At 30.0% G+C, this 14,130-nt stretch overlaps 2 protein-coding genes across 2 annotated transcripts in view; both read right to left on the bottom strand.

The window, feature by feature from the left end:
- Positions 2,097–5,947, bottom strand: LOC107605672. Its single transcript, XM_016307628.2, has 5 exons — positions 5,620–5,947; positions 4,797–4,979; positions 3,897–4,215; positions 3,065–3,177; positions 2,097–2,593 (listed from the first exon to the last, which is right to left on the bottom strand). The coding sequence occupies exons 1-5, from the start codon at positions 5,914–5,916 to the stop codon at positions 2,531–2,533; spliced, it is 975 nt and encodes a 324-aa protein (XP_016163114.2). The 5' UTR covers positions 5,917–5,947; the 3' UTR covers positions 2,097–2,530.
- The window catches only part of LOC107605670 (serine/threonine-protein kinase tricorner), a 5,979-nt gene continuing 661 nt past the window's right edge, over positions 8,813–14,130 (bottom strand). The window contains exons 2-12 of the mRNA XM_016307627.2: positions 13,403–13,577; positions 13,035–13,118; positions 12,487–12,728; positions 12,180–12,399; positions 11,786–11,950; positions 11,573–11,704; positions 11,240–11,353; positions 10,562–10,609; positions 10,376–10,454; positions 9,975–10,031; positions 8,813–9,341 (exon numbers count right to left, since the gene is read on the bottom strand). Of these exons, the coding sequence (XP_016163113.1) occupies positions 9,289–9,341; positions 9,975–10,031; positions 10,376–10,454; positions 10,562–10,609; positions 11,240–11,353; positions 11,573–11,704; positions 11,786–11,950; positions 12,180–12,399; positions 12,487–12,728; positions 13,035–13,118; positions 13,403–13,577 (1,369 nt within the window). The 3' untranslated portion in view covers positions 8,813–9,288. The remainder of the gene's footprint in view (positions 9,342–9,974; positions 10,032–10,375; positions 10,455–10,561; positions 10,610–11,239; positions 11,354–11,572; positions 11,705–11,785; positions 11,951–12,179; positions 12,400–12,486; positions 12,729–13,034; positions 13,119–13,402; positions 13,578–14,130) is intronic.

Raw genomic sequence — 14,130 nt, 5'->3', positions numbered from 1 at the left:
ATAGTAACATTTTTTATTTTAATTTTTTTTTACCAAAGATAGGGAGATTCAAACTCGTAACCTCTAAGTGAGTATGGAGAGATTATGCCATTTGAGTTATAGCTCATTGGCATTTAAAAAAAAAAATTAGATAAGAGAAAATACGATTTCATATGATTTGAAATGTAAAAAAATCTGTGTGTAATTATTAGGGTAAAGTATATTTTTTGTCCCTGAAGTTTGGCAAAAATTTCAAAAATACCCCTAAGTTTTATTTTGTTTTAATTTTGTCTCAAAAGTTTTCGATTTGCATCAAATATACCCTAAACGGCTAAATTTTCAAAAAATTTAAGGCTACTCTAACAATAATACATGAAAATTATGCTTGATTTGCTTGTGTTGAGGGTTGTTCTTATGATATTGTTGTTGAATTGATCTTAAATTTTTTGAAAAATTAGCTGTCAGGGATATATTTGATGCAAATCGAAAACTTTTGGAACAAAATTGAAACAAAATAAAATTTAAGGATATTTTTAAAACTTTTGTCAAACTTCAGAGACAAAAAGTATACTTTACCCGTAATTATTATTTAAGGCCCCTAAAATTATGTTCAATTTTGAGATATGAGTTAAGTAGTTTTATTGGGTTAAAAAGAAAATGTCACTTCACTTCACTTCATTAAATTCCCTTCCCAGGTCCCATTAATAATCTAGACATGTATTTAGAGGATATATAACTAGAAATGGAATGTGTCATGGATGACGAAATGTTGTAGAAAATAAATTGAACTTTGGACGGTTCATGTTTGAGTAATTATGATATGAAAGTGAAAGAAGAATTGAAGATGATAAGTCTTCAATCTCATATACAGTAGCATGTTAATCTTTTTAATTAGTTTGATCCCACTCTCATACACTATCTTATCTTCTTTCAAGGGTTTTAGCGGCTACTCTTTAATTCCCCCCAATAATAACAAAATAAGAGGCATGCATGTTTCTGCTTTACCACTTCATTAATCCAAAAGAAACAGCTACACTCCAAACCTAAATGGTCTTAGCTTCATTCGTTAATTTAAACAATGTTGCTAGGTGAACAATAAAAGATATAAATACTGTGAATAACGAGTCGTATTTCAGGTTTACAAACCATTCAAAACAAAGGTTATATCTAATTAATTCAAAATTTAAATTTTACAATTAAAATTAATTTTTTTAATCTATTATTTACGTTGTTAAAAAAAAAACGTTATTCTCTTAGCCAAAAATAAAATTGATATTATCTAAATATAATTAATAACAAAATTATTAATTTAATTAATATTACTATTTTATTATCAATTTGAATTAATTCCATAATTTTATGTTTTATTATTTTAAAAATCTCCAAAACTCCCAAAATTTCAATCTCAATCTAAAGTCGACCCGAAAATAACACCAGATAAAAAAGTGAAAATCTAAACCTGACAAAATATGTCTCGCATCTAGACTGAATTTCAGGCCAGGACGGGTCTTGAACACCCCACCCCCAGAACTCTAATTCCTTTACATTTGAAACTGTGTTGGTCCTGGTGATCACTATTTACCTGATTACGCAATGCAGGGCTTAATTTTTTTGGTTGTGTGAAGGATCTAATTCTAAATATTTAATTGTTTTTTTTTTTTACTTAAAAGATATTTTATTTTGGTATTATGGACTTGAAATATTTAATCATTTAGAAATTAGAATACAGGCCTTTAAAATTGGGCTTTGTTTCACCCATAACAAAATTGGGCTTTATATTACTACATTCTCTCTGGCCCAATCTCACCAAGCATTTGATAAAAAAAAAGGAAAAAGAATATCTGAATATGCTACTTGGCTATTTTCTTTCTTTCTCTCTTTTTTGAATCAAAATTCAAAATCTCTCCATATATATAACTCCTTATTGGTCGTTTTACAACTTCCTTTAAAAGAGAGTAAAATTAACCAATTTAGAAAAAAATGTAATGCAAAAAAAAAAAAACAAAACAAAACAAAAAAACAAAAAACAAAAAACAAAAAATGACCATTTATTTCGAAATAAAGTTAGTGTGTAAAGCATACATATATTTCCTGAACTGAAAATAATACTAATCCACCATTAAATCATCCATTATCACACTCTTATTTTCTTGGGAAGAAACAAAAAATAAATAAATAAATTCTTACTAAAACTATATATCCTCTAAACAAATACAAGAATAAGAAACTACATATAATGTAAAATGACTCAACCCTAACCACAATCATAAATATTAATAAACACAAAAAAAAAATACAGAAATAATTAAAGGCTCTATTTACAAAAGCTAACAAAAACATCTCCTCCAAAACCAAAGCATGCATACACATATACATACATATGAAACATTTATCTTCGAAATTATAGTTACAAAGACCTCAAATTTTCTCCTATTACCTCTGTTTCTCTGCTTCTTAAGAATAAGATCATGCATTGCCATTAGAAATTTTGTTACAGCCTCTTACAAAATAAATACTCTCATAGTTTCTGAGATAAAAAATTCTTCATGTTCTAAGTAGCATGAAACCAATTCTTGGCACCACCACCTGTAGAAGAAGATTTGTTTGGAACCATCTGAAAAAACAATGTATAATGTCTCCATCAATAAACTCTATCCACAAAATTTTCTGGTATATATATATATTTTTTTTTACAAAAAATAAGAAGACTCGAACCCACGACCTCTTAGGTGAGTACGAGGAGACTATGCTATTTGAACTATAATTCATTAGCAATTAATTAGTTATCTGGTATTATTATTATTATTAACCATGCTACATTTACACAAAAAAATAAAATATATTTTTATAAAAGATCAAATATTTGAGAAGGGTATTGAATGTAATTTCACGTAATTATAGTCAATTTAACTAGAAAAAGATTATATAACCAGAATTTTGACTAGAATCTATTAACTTGTAACAAAATTATTGAACTTCAGATGAGGAAACTAGTAATAGAATTTCATTATCTCTAATGACTATCCTTATTTTTCATTGTTTAGCATTGATTGTAAAATAAAATAAAATAAATAAAAATATTTACCTGATCATTGCCTTTTTCATCAATTGTTGAAGCTCTCTGCCTCTTGACTTTGTTTCTTTTGCTTTCCTTTTCCTCTTCCACTTCTTCATCAACAAAGTTCTGATCTGACACCTCTGCAAGAATCACATAATCCAAATTATAATACATAGTTTTGCTACATGGACATAAAATCTTCAGTATATAATATCTGAATTACCAAAATCTTCTGAATTCTATGCTATATTTGAATTCTATCTAGTATGTGTATATATATTAAGTCTGTTAGAGTATAATTATGATCAATTAGCATTATTTACTATATCTGAATATTTATTATAAGATATTACGTCTTTATTATTTCGATTCTTTTAGCACCTATAAATACCCTGCTATATTGTATCATTCCATACAATTAGAATATACACAAACATTTTCTCTACTCTTTACTCTTACCTTTCTAACAAAGTCAATGTTTTTATTAATTCTTTTCCATCTATACAAATCTAATATCTAATATTTAGTACACTAAATAAAACTTGTAGCCTTAAAAAACAAGTGAATGTGTAACCAAATTCGTCTCCTTCTAAAGCCAACACTAAAAGATCACATTCGAAACCAACATTGGATTGGTCGAGTTATGGGAAAACTCATCTCCTTCCGAGTGATTTCAAAATCGAGGCCGTCGCAGGTCCTCGAGCTAGATTAGTGGATAATAGTAAAGGAAAATTTTCAAGTGTGCCGTCATATCGGTGTATCAGTGATTTTTAATTAAGATCAACGGTTAAAAATCACTGAAACACCAGTATGACGGTACACTTGAAAATCTTCCAATAGTAAAAGAATTTAGTGTTACCTGTATCACTAGAAAGCATGTCTTCATGGCAGATATGATGAGACAAATGAAGGTGGTGCTGCCTTGGTATAACAGAGGAATCTCCATGATTCTTCCTTTGATGGATTAAATCAACAACTTTGTTTGTTGAAGTAACACTTTCTTGAAGGGATGGAACTGCACCTCTCTGTTTGCTTTGACATCTGTAGTGCTGAATCCATGGATTTGATGTTAAATCATGGCATTGATGATGATTATTATTGTTGTTATTCCTAATCAAATGTGGATTCTCCCTCTCAAAATTTATCTTTTGCCAGCATCCACGTTGAAGAACCTTGAACTGTGGGTATATTCAAACAGAAATTTGTTACACACAATTTAAGAAAAATCAATGGTTACTTAGAGCTTAATCAATTGATTAATTATATTTACCTATGAAAACTTTTTTTATCCTTTCTTTAACAAATTCAATCATGGATAAATTTTGTTTTGATAATTATTCTCTCTATAACTCTAAAACTTGGTTAAAAATGACATATTGTATCAAAAATGATCCTTACATATGTACAAACTATATAAGAAAATATATATAGAGAAACTTTTTGGGGTAATATTTTTGACCAACACAAATACTAAATTATCATTAACAAAAAAATTTTACTAATTAATGCATGCAAATTCTAAAAAACATGGGTATAAACAGTATTGATTCATGTATGCAAAATTCTGATAAATATAGGTGCAAATTATATATTTTTTGTGTAAAAAACGTCTGTAAATATAAGTGCAAATTATTGTTGACCAAATGTTGGTTAAAAATAATAATATTTACTGACCATGTAACATTGTTCGTATATATTTACAATGAAGCAAAATTAATATTTATTTTCTTTAGAGAGAAATTGAAGAAAAAGGGATAACCTGGCCAGAAGTGGAAGGAGGATTATGGTTAGAAGGTGGTTTTCTTGGTAAGGAAGGTATATTAATGTGCTTAGAATCATATAACTGATTAACAAAAGATGCTTCTATTGATTTCAGATACATGCTGTGTTTCTCATCTGTCCACTCTGTTGTCTTCATTGTTTCTGTTGCCCTAACACCTTCCTACATAATCAAAATCCAAAAACAAAAGACATAAAATCAGATTCATAGGATATGTAGAACATAAAAAAGAAAAACCTTGTTACATGTTAGATAACATGTATTAATATATTAAATTTTAGCCCAATGCCAAGAGAGATAGATTTTAAATTTTAGCAACAAAACTTAAATAACAGAATTAATATATTAAAAATCTCTCCCCCCAAAAAAACCATACATTAGTAATAAAATATTTAAGAACATGGCTAGCCACCACATGAAGTCCAGACAATCTTCTCAGAGATTTCAATGTTTATTATATTCTCTGACCGGGAAAAAAAAAGTAATGGCATAAATAGAATATTCTTTATCCTAGCTAGCTTAGATCAAACGAAACATGGATGATTCAATTCAGTTCAATTAAAATATCTACCAACAGTTAATATCAATTATCAGCGTCAATGAGTAATAGCTCAAATGACATAATCTCCTCGTACTCGAGGCTGCGGGTTCGAGATGTGCGAGTTTTTATAATATTATTTATATGGCAATAGTTAATTATATGAAATAAAATAATATGATGATATTTAAGCAAACTAAATTAATAAGCGTTAGGAATAGAAAGAACGGTGAAGAGAGAAATTAAATTTAAATATGAGTATACCTGCATATGCATAGGGTGGTGGTGGCGTGATGACTCGGTGGGTGAACTCGCCCGAGTTAGAAGATCTTCTCCTCTTGCGTTGAAATGATTATTATTGTTCATCTGACGATGGAAACTGAAATCATGGGGTGTGAAGAAAAGAAGGGAATGAAAAATAACATGAATATGAATATAAAGAAGAAAAAAAAGAGAAAGAAAGTAAGAAGGAGAAGAAAAGAGGCGGTGTTGGTGAGAGAATAGAAAAGAAAAGGAAAAGAGAAAAGAAAGCACAGTTGTCAGCACTTTTACACGTGTCATGGGACCATGTCATGGCCACGTCACCGTCCTTGCTTCGTTGCCAAGACTCATAGGACAGATATTTTTCATTCCCACCATCCAAAATATCTCTCTCTCTTTCTCTATGTTATCCTCATCCCCTTATTATATAAACCTTATCTTATAATTTAATTCACCTTAATAATATTTTAATTTAATATCATGCTAGATATTTATCAACTTTTGCAAATTGCAATGCTACAAGTGGTTTTCTAAACATTTTTATGTTGGTCAAAAATTTTATTGTAAAGTTTTAATCAAAAGTAAAATCTCCTACAAAATATCTGAAGAACTGCACTTTTAAAATCTGTCAGCCGTATTCCTGTCTTCAGAACATGCTCTAGATATTTTATTGGTTCACCTTTTACAGTTTATTTCTAGAAACTTCATTCTTTGGGAATGGCAAGTGATTCTCTTTTAATTTTAAATTTGTATACCAAAATCAGTCAGCAATGTATTTGTGCATAAATATATGTAATTTAATTTATTTTTAATGTATATTTATATTTTAATATATATTTTATATTAATGATTGATTTTGGTGGCTGATTTCAATGTAGACGTAACATAACTTAATTTTAAATACACTTGGAAACTTTTATTTTTTTTCATTTTTTGAGGGCTTTCTTTTTTTTCCAATTTCTTTCCATTATTTTGCCAAAGTTGAAGAATATATTCACGTTGCAAAAAGTGATTCTGTTTTATTTTATTTAATATATTTTCAGATACGAATTCAGATCATGTGAATGATATGTATAGAAAGTAATAAAATAACTAGCTAAATATCATGGCCATTGGTTCATGGATGTGATGATAACGTTTTTAACGGCATTGAGAGTGGATCACAACAGTCTGATTAATTTTCCACTTAAGTCAACCCATTAATTTGTTAATGGGGAGTGCTAGACAATGACCATTTTGAATAATATGAACAACCACTAATCAAATAAAAATACACTATATTTTTAAATTAATCATTTAAATTTTAATATTAAAATAACTATCTGTACATCTAGTGAAATAAATATTTTATATATCTATTATTCACATTGTTTAATATTTTTATTGTCTACGTATACTTCTCCTTTGTTAATTGATACATGGCTAGAAAATAAAAGGAAAATGTGACAAAGATAGTAGCTATGGTAGATAAGAACCGACTAGTCCAATTGCTAATGTGAAATTATTTTATTATTAGACTTATAGGTAAATGTTTTTTAACTATATTATGTGTACATACAAAACCAATTTATAAATCAATTATTAGTGTATATATATACTAAAATACACGAAATATATATATTAAACAATTTTATATATGAATACATAATAATTTATGTGTATGAAATTAGAAATTAAATGACATTGTTTGACAAAGAATAAGGTATAAAAAAGACATCGAATTTTGTCAAATAATGTAATTTCTGACTTCATTGACTGTTAAAATAGATAAGGAAAAATATAGGGTACTAACATATTATCTGTTAATTTATTATTAATAATAATTAATTATTATATTTTAAACACATATATAAAGAGATACATCCAGAAAATATCTCTATACAGATATATTTTTATTGAACATAGTCATAAAAAAAATATTTTTTTTAGACACATCTACAAAGATATTTCCATTAAACATAATTATAAATAAGAATTGGCAGAAATGCCTGTTGGTAACGGAATTGAACAGATAAAGGTGTCATTTCTTTTGAGTCTAGATTTGCATGATAAATTGATAATTGTCGGCACTGGTGTGATGGCGGAAATAGAAAAATATACTAACAGATTAATTTGATCAAACGCGAGATTAAATTGAATAACAAATCAAAACTAAAAAAAAAAAAAAAATCATGATCAAATACACGACATATCATGCTCTTTATCCATTCTTCTACCATCTGTGGACCCTGATGCTGCTTCATCTATTTTGGTTTACTTTAACATTTTTTGTTTTTTTTTAGGTTATAATAATTATCAGAAAGTACAGTATGAAATAGAAAGGTGATAGATGATCAAGTGCAACGCATTCGGTGCTCTTTGATGCAGCACTGCACTCAAGGCATGCTACCGACCGACCAAGGTCCTTGAATTCATTTGAGAAATTATTGCGTGTGTGAATACATTCGTGATGGCAAAGATGGTGATATTTCATCTTTCATGATTTGGATGTGTGTGCAAAGAACTAGCCGAAAGTACTCCTCCAATAATGTGGAGGATAATCCAATAGTTAAATGGTTTATATATAAATAAATTCAAGGCCAAAACAGAAAATTTAAAGATAATGTTATTTTTCAAAAAAAAATTTCCTTTTCATAATCTAACACTGTTTTTAATAAGGTAAAAACTCAGGTGAAGTCGTTAGATGATGGTGGAAACTCAAGTGAAGTCGACTTCACATGAAGTTGATACCTGAAAGTCATTGGATGAAAATTTAGTCAAATCAGTCAAATCATCTAACGGTTCTTAGATATCAACTTCACGTGAAGTCGACTTCACCTGAGTTTTCACGTTAGAGATGATCAATTTGACTATAACATGTATCCACGTATCAATTATTATCTTTACATAAAAACTATTTTTATCATTTGAATAAAGTAAAAAATATATTGTCATACTTTCATCTTATTTAGTAATAATATGCATCATCATCATAAGTTAATTAAAACCTCGACCCCACAGACATGTGATCATATATGATTTAATCTGACATTGTACACACAACTACGAAGATACTCATTTAAACTCCCATGCCATTCATTCATTCCATTCCATGTGACTATTAATTATGTTTGTACCTATATATAACCCAAGGAAAAAGAACAAATTTGCTTTATTTCTTTCAAAAAAAGTAATACTAGAATTCCCCAAAAACCATGATCATAACAGTAGTAGCCTGTGATTTAAGATACTAGTTAAAAAAATAAAAATTGCTTTGAGAAATTGGGTCAGGAAATTTGTGTACAACAAAAAGAATGGGAGCCAAAATTTTTTCATCACTGAACACTGAACAGCATAAGTGAAACTGAATATGTATATAGGATTATATATACGAACAGCACAGCTTTGACTTGGTGTCACAATATATGGAATCATCTTTTTGGGTTTTTGACAGTGCAGAAAGCAGTAGTAGTGAAGTGAGCCGCAAGGTACTAAAGTCCACCATGAATGAGTGATGAATCCAATCCCATGATCTTACCGTATTTACCGACTGCAGTATTTGGCTGTAATGAGTTATGAACATGCATGCTTGCTAACATTCAATCACTCTATAATCTTCAAATTGACAAGCATAAAGAATAGCATACAGGATCAAATCCAGTACATTAAACATGCAAGGGTTTTCATTCAAGTTTATGGCTTCTGCTCAGTTTCTGGGATGACGGTATCTTGCAAATCAATCCTACCTGCACAACCATAGTGTGTTATAGAGCCTGGTTGAACCTTCTTCACCAGATTAAATATTCTTTGCATATATGTGTACAATTTAACGAGTGTTCCTAAATATAGAGTATCAATTTTTACATATTAAATAACATCTCTAACCCAATTATGAGAATCAAACAATTTTCATGAACCATGTTCCCCAAAACTTTAATTATCAGGTAGGCACATGCATGGTTTCTAACCCTCATGCATTTTTTAAAAATCTTTTCTGAGCTTGAAACAGACAATACAAGTGTACCTAATCTTGCGTTGAAATTTAATTTTTCTTTTGGAGAATTAGAGGTGGCAAGAATCAAATGTAGACATTTTAGCCATAAAAGTTATAATATCAAGACCATGTTATGTACTATATTTCTCCCGTAAGCCTATGCTATTAGTTAGGAACACATCGATCGTATACAACATGGTTAAGGTGCAGATCAAGCTATGCAAATAAGTGCTCTTGTGCAATATTTATTTTTTCGAAGTATTTCTTCTCAAAAAGGTCGTAAACGTGTAAGTTAATTTGCTCCTTCCATATGAGAACCAGAAGAAAGACTGTGCATACGTCTTTAGAGTGCATCTAGCTAGGCAGTAGATATAACTGAGCATACCTAATAAGGATATCAATGATGGGGCATTTGATGATCCATTTACTTTAACGTCTGCACCTGAAACCATTAATTTAATTTATTTTGTTAGTTTAAAATGACACTAGTTCAATGAAAATATCTTCATTTATGGCTAAAAATTAGAGGTGGAATGTTAAAATATTTAGACCAAACTAACTTATGTGTACTTATCAAAGTAACTTTATCATAACTTTATGTGCCACTCTGTTATCTCTTAAGTTTTGGTAGTAAAATAATATAATATCATCAGAAGGTATCTGCATGAACTACACCAACTTTCTTAATTCATGTAAACTTAAACCTAGGAAACCACCAAATAGAACAGCATAAGTCCATATTATAATCTTACAATGCAAAGGTATCAAGCATAATAATTTGTATACCTGAATTTTCAAGTGATTTAAGAATGTCTGATTTCTTAAAAGTATATCCTATGAAATTGGTGTCTTTGGATGTCAACATCTGCAAGTATGTCAAAAACATAAGTAAAATATCTGTAAGAAATGATAAAACCAAAAGGATCTTACTGAGGATTTCAATAAAGTATAAGCCACAGCAGAAGTGGTTACCTTTCGCCAAGGTCCTACAGTTGCAGTTACAGATGGTGGACCTTCTATCTGCCAATGGAAAAAAATAAACATCGGTTTAGATGTTCTTCTGAAGTAAGAAAACCGAAGGAGCAAATCAAATTCTGTACTTGAAACTATTAATAAATGAGAGTTTTAGAAATATTGTCACTGATTCCATGTCTGCAAATAATAACAAATTTGAAAGGGTAATACATCTGGAAAGATAAAAAATCCACACCTAAAAGAGTGAGGAAAAAGTGTTACCCTAAGAAAATAAATGAATAATCATTTTAGCTAGCATTTAAACTTGTCTCTTTGAACATTTGCAAAATGCTCACAGCACAACTTCAAATAATTTGTTTATAATTTGTCCCTACCCATTTATATCAATATCTAAAGAATCTAAATCATTATAGATGAAACAGAAAATTAGGCAAATGTGATTGTTAAATATAAAACCATTTATGAATATGAACTTCTACCAAATCACTTAAATTGTGAGGAAAGCTAATCCTTTACATGGTCTCTACCATTAGAATATTATCTTAACACTGCCTATCAACATTTCATATACTTTGTTGAAATGTTCGGTAAAAAGAAAATGATTTTAGAGCCAGCAACGAATTATATTATACAACAATTTAAATAATTTCCTATGCATAAATTTTTATCACTTACATCAGGAAACTTCTCAAAATTTTGCGTATCCAAGTCTCCAGTAACTGTAGGTTTAAATGCAGCCTCTGATTCATAAAGCAGATCCCACTGAACACTCTTGAACCATGGATGAGCCTAAAATATTCATCATTATGTAAGCAGGGGGCGTGAGCAAATTAATAATATCTCGAAATTTCTGGGTGCATAACAAGCAACTTTCTAAATGTTTCACTTAGTAATCATCATGCCCCAAATAAGTGGTTAGAAACTAAGAAATCAAAATAAGGAATATAGTTTAAGAAGCGTACTAACAAAATATTATACTGATAGGGATATAGTTAAAAGAATATTTACCTTTATTTCTTCTATTCCTCTGGTTCCTAGTCTAGTGTCAACATCACATAGTAAGCGACATATGAGATCCTTAGCTTCAGCTGATATCTTGGGTTCTTCAGGGAATTTCAGGCATGTTCTCCAGTTAACAATCTGCCACAATACAAAAACTCCAGGTTGTTATGAATAGATACAAGATATGAATAGTGTAACAAATTAAATGAACCATAATACCTTTCGGCAGGCCATCCTTGGATCATCAGAACAGAAGGGAGGATACCCAATAAGCATCTCATACATGATTGCCCCAAGAGACCACCAATCACATTCCATTCCATATCCCTTCTTGAGCAAAACTTCAGGTGCCATATAATCAAGAGTTCCAACCGTTGAATATGCCTAAGAAAGTGTAAAAGTTGCTAATGGTTGACAGGCTATATATGTATATATAAAAATTAAAAAAACAATATATAAATCGCTTTGACTTGTACAGTGGTAGCATAATAAATATTGAAAACAATTTAGTCATTGATTCATAGTTCTTATACTTGGATTATTTGCTTGTTAAACCAACAATACAAACTAGATAACTTAAAATGTGTGTGTGTTTTGGGTGGGGAAGGCCTACCAATGTTCGCCGATTACGTTTCCACTGCTGTAATTGTTCCTTAGGCATCAACCAAGGGGACACAGAGTATCCATCAGTTTCACTAGTTGATTCTTGACTGGTAAAATCTTCATTTTCCAATATACTTGAATACTTATCATCAAGAGGCTTACATAATCCAAAGTCCGAAAGCTTCAAATGGCCATTTTTATCCAGTATCAGGTTATCTGGTTTTATATCCCTACAAGAAGAATACATTAGACTAAGCACAAATTTTGTTTCCAAAAACATATTATCCTAAACTTGGACAGTTTGACAATAGCCATACCTGTGGACATAGTTGTACTGATGTATTGAGTGAATAGCAAGAATGCTTTCAGCAATGTAGAAACGAGCAACATCCTCAGAAAGAATATCTTCTCTCATCAACAATGTCATAATGTCACCACCAGGTAAATATTCCATGATGAGATATAAGAAATCTGCATCTTGGAACGAATAATGGAGTTTTACTATGCATCTACTGTCAACCTCTGCCAGCAAGTTCCTCTCTGATCGAACATGTTCAACCTAAATTTGAATGGAAATTGTGAGAAACGAAGCGTATAAATTGATTCCAAAGGTCCAATGAACTTTAACAAGTAATGACAATATTTTATCTACTTGCACTGATTTTTTATTTTTCTAAAAAAAAGGACATCCAACACACAGCACAACCTCAAATGAATAATAAATTCCAAGTACCAACACTGATATCTTATATAAATTTGGATTTGGATTTATGTAGCATTATTGGTATGGCCTCTAAAACTCTGCCAGAGGAAATCATGAAAAAAGAATTGATGATTTATGAATTTTACTTCATTACTGCAATACCTGTCCGCGGCTAAGCATTTCTGACTTCTTTAACTTCTTCATGGCAAAAACCTCTCCTGTACCTTTAGCACGACATAGCCTCACCTACATTTTTCAAAGAAAGTTAAGAACATAACATAAAGGAACAAGAGATTAAATTTGATGCATTTGTACTGTCGACAAATCATATTCATTATTCAATCTCCTTTTGAGACAATTATTATTAGAGTCAAACACTTCTATTAAATTGTAAAGCATGATTGGATGACTGCAAAAATCTTTAACTGGTAACAAAACAAAATTAAGTCATCCTAACAAATTATTAGATACTATATATGAAGGAATCTAAAGTTTATAATATAACATGATCTAAAATATTTATTATGTACCTCACCAAAAGCCCCTTTACCAATTACTGTTAATTGCTCAAAATCATCAATTCCAACTTTACGTCTCTGAAGCCTCATATACTCTGTTTCTCTCCTCTCCAAATTCCTCATCATCTCCTCCCGCTCTTCAACCGATATTTGAGCTTCCTGCACTTTCCTCTGTAGCTCTCTACGTCTGAAAACACACCAATAATAAGCAATTAAGATCAATACTTCTTTTTTCCCTCCTTCTTCAGTTTAGGCAATTAGTGACGAGAATTCTGTCCTATGAAGTAAAATTCACTAAAGTCACTGCACCAATCAACCACTTCCAAGTAACTCTTTCTATATACAAATGAAGCAAATGTTTTTAAAAGGAGCAATTAAATAGATGACATCAAGATTTTTAATTCACAAATAAATATGTTTAAGAAAAAAAGGAAAAAACTAGTGCAGCATCAAATTTATTCTATTCTAAATTTCTAACAGCTTTTCTTTTCTCGTAAGACTAAACTCAATAAATTGATTAATTAATAGAATAAATACAGTTTGAGTTTACAGGCGTCATCATCACAAAATGCTAATTAAAGCGAAACAGCACTTTTTATTTATTTATTTATTTATTTCTGTCTAAAACATCGCATATGATAATCAAAATAACATTCGTGAATCCACATTTGAGAATTGAGATTACATTAAGCTAAGCACCAAATCAAATGCAAAACAATTGCGATCATTGCTGCACTCGC

The sequence above is a fragment of the Arachis ipaensis genome, chromosome B06, assembly GCF_000816755.2.
Source record: "Arachis ipaensis cultivar K30076 chromosome B06, Araip1.1, whole genome shotgun sequence".
Lineage (NCBI taxonomy): Eukaryota > Viridiplantae > Streptophyta > Magnoliopsida > Fabales > Fabaceae > Arachis > Arachis ipaensis.
Note: the sequence above shows the minus strand (reverse complement) of the source record. Positions and strands in the feature narration are given on the sequence as shown.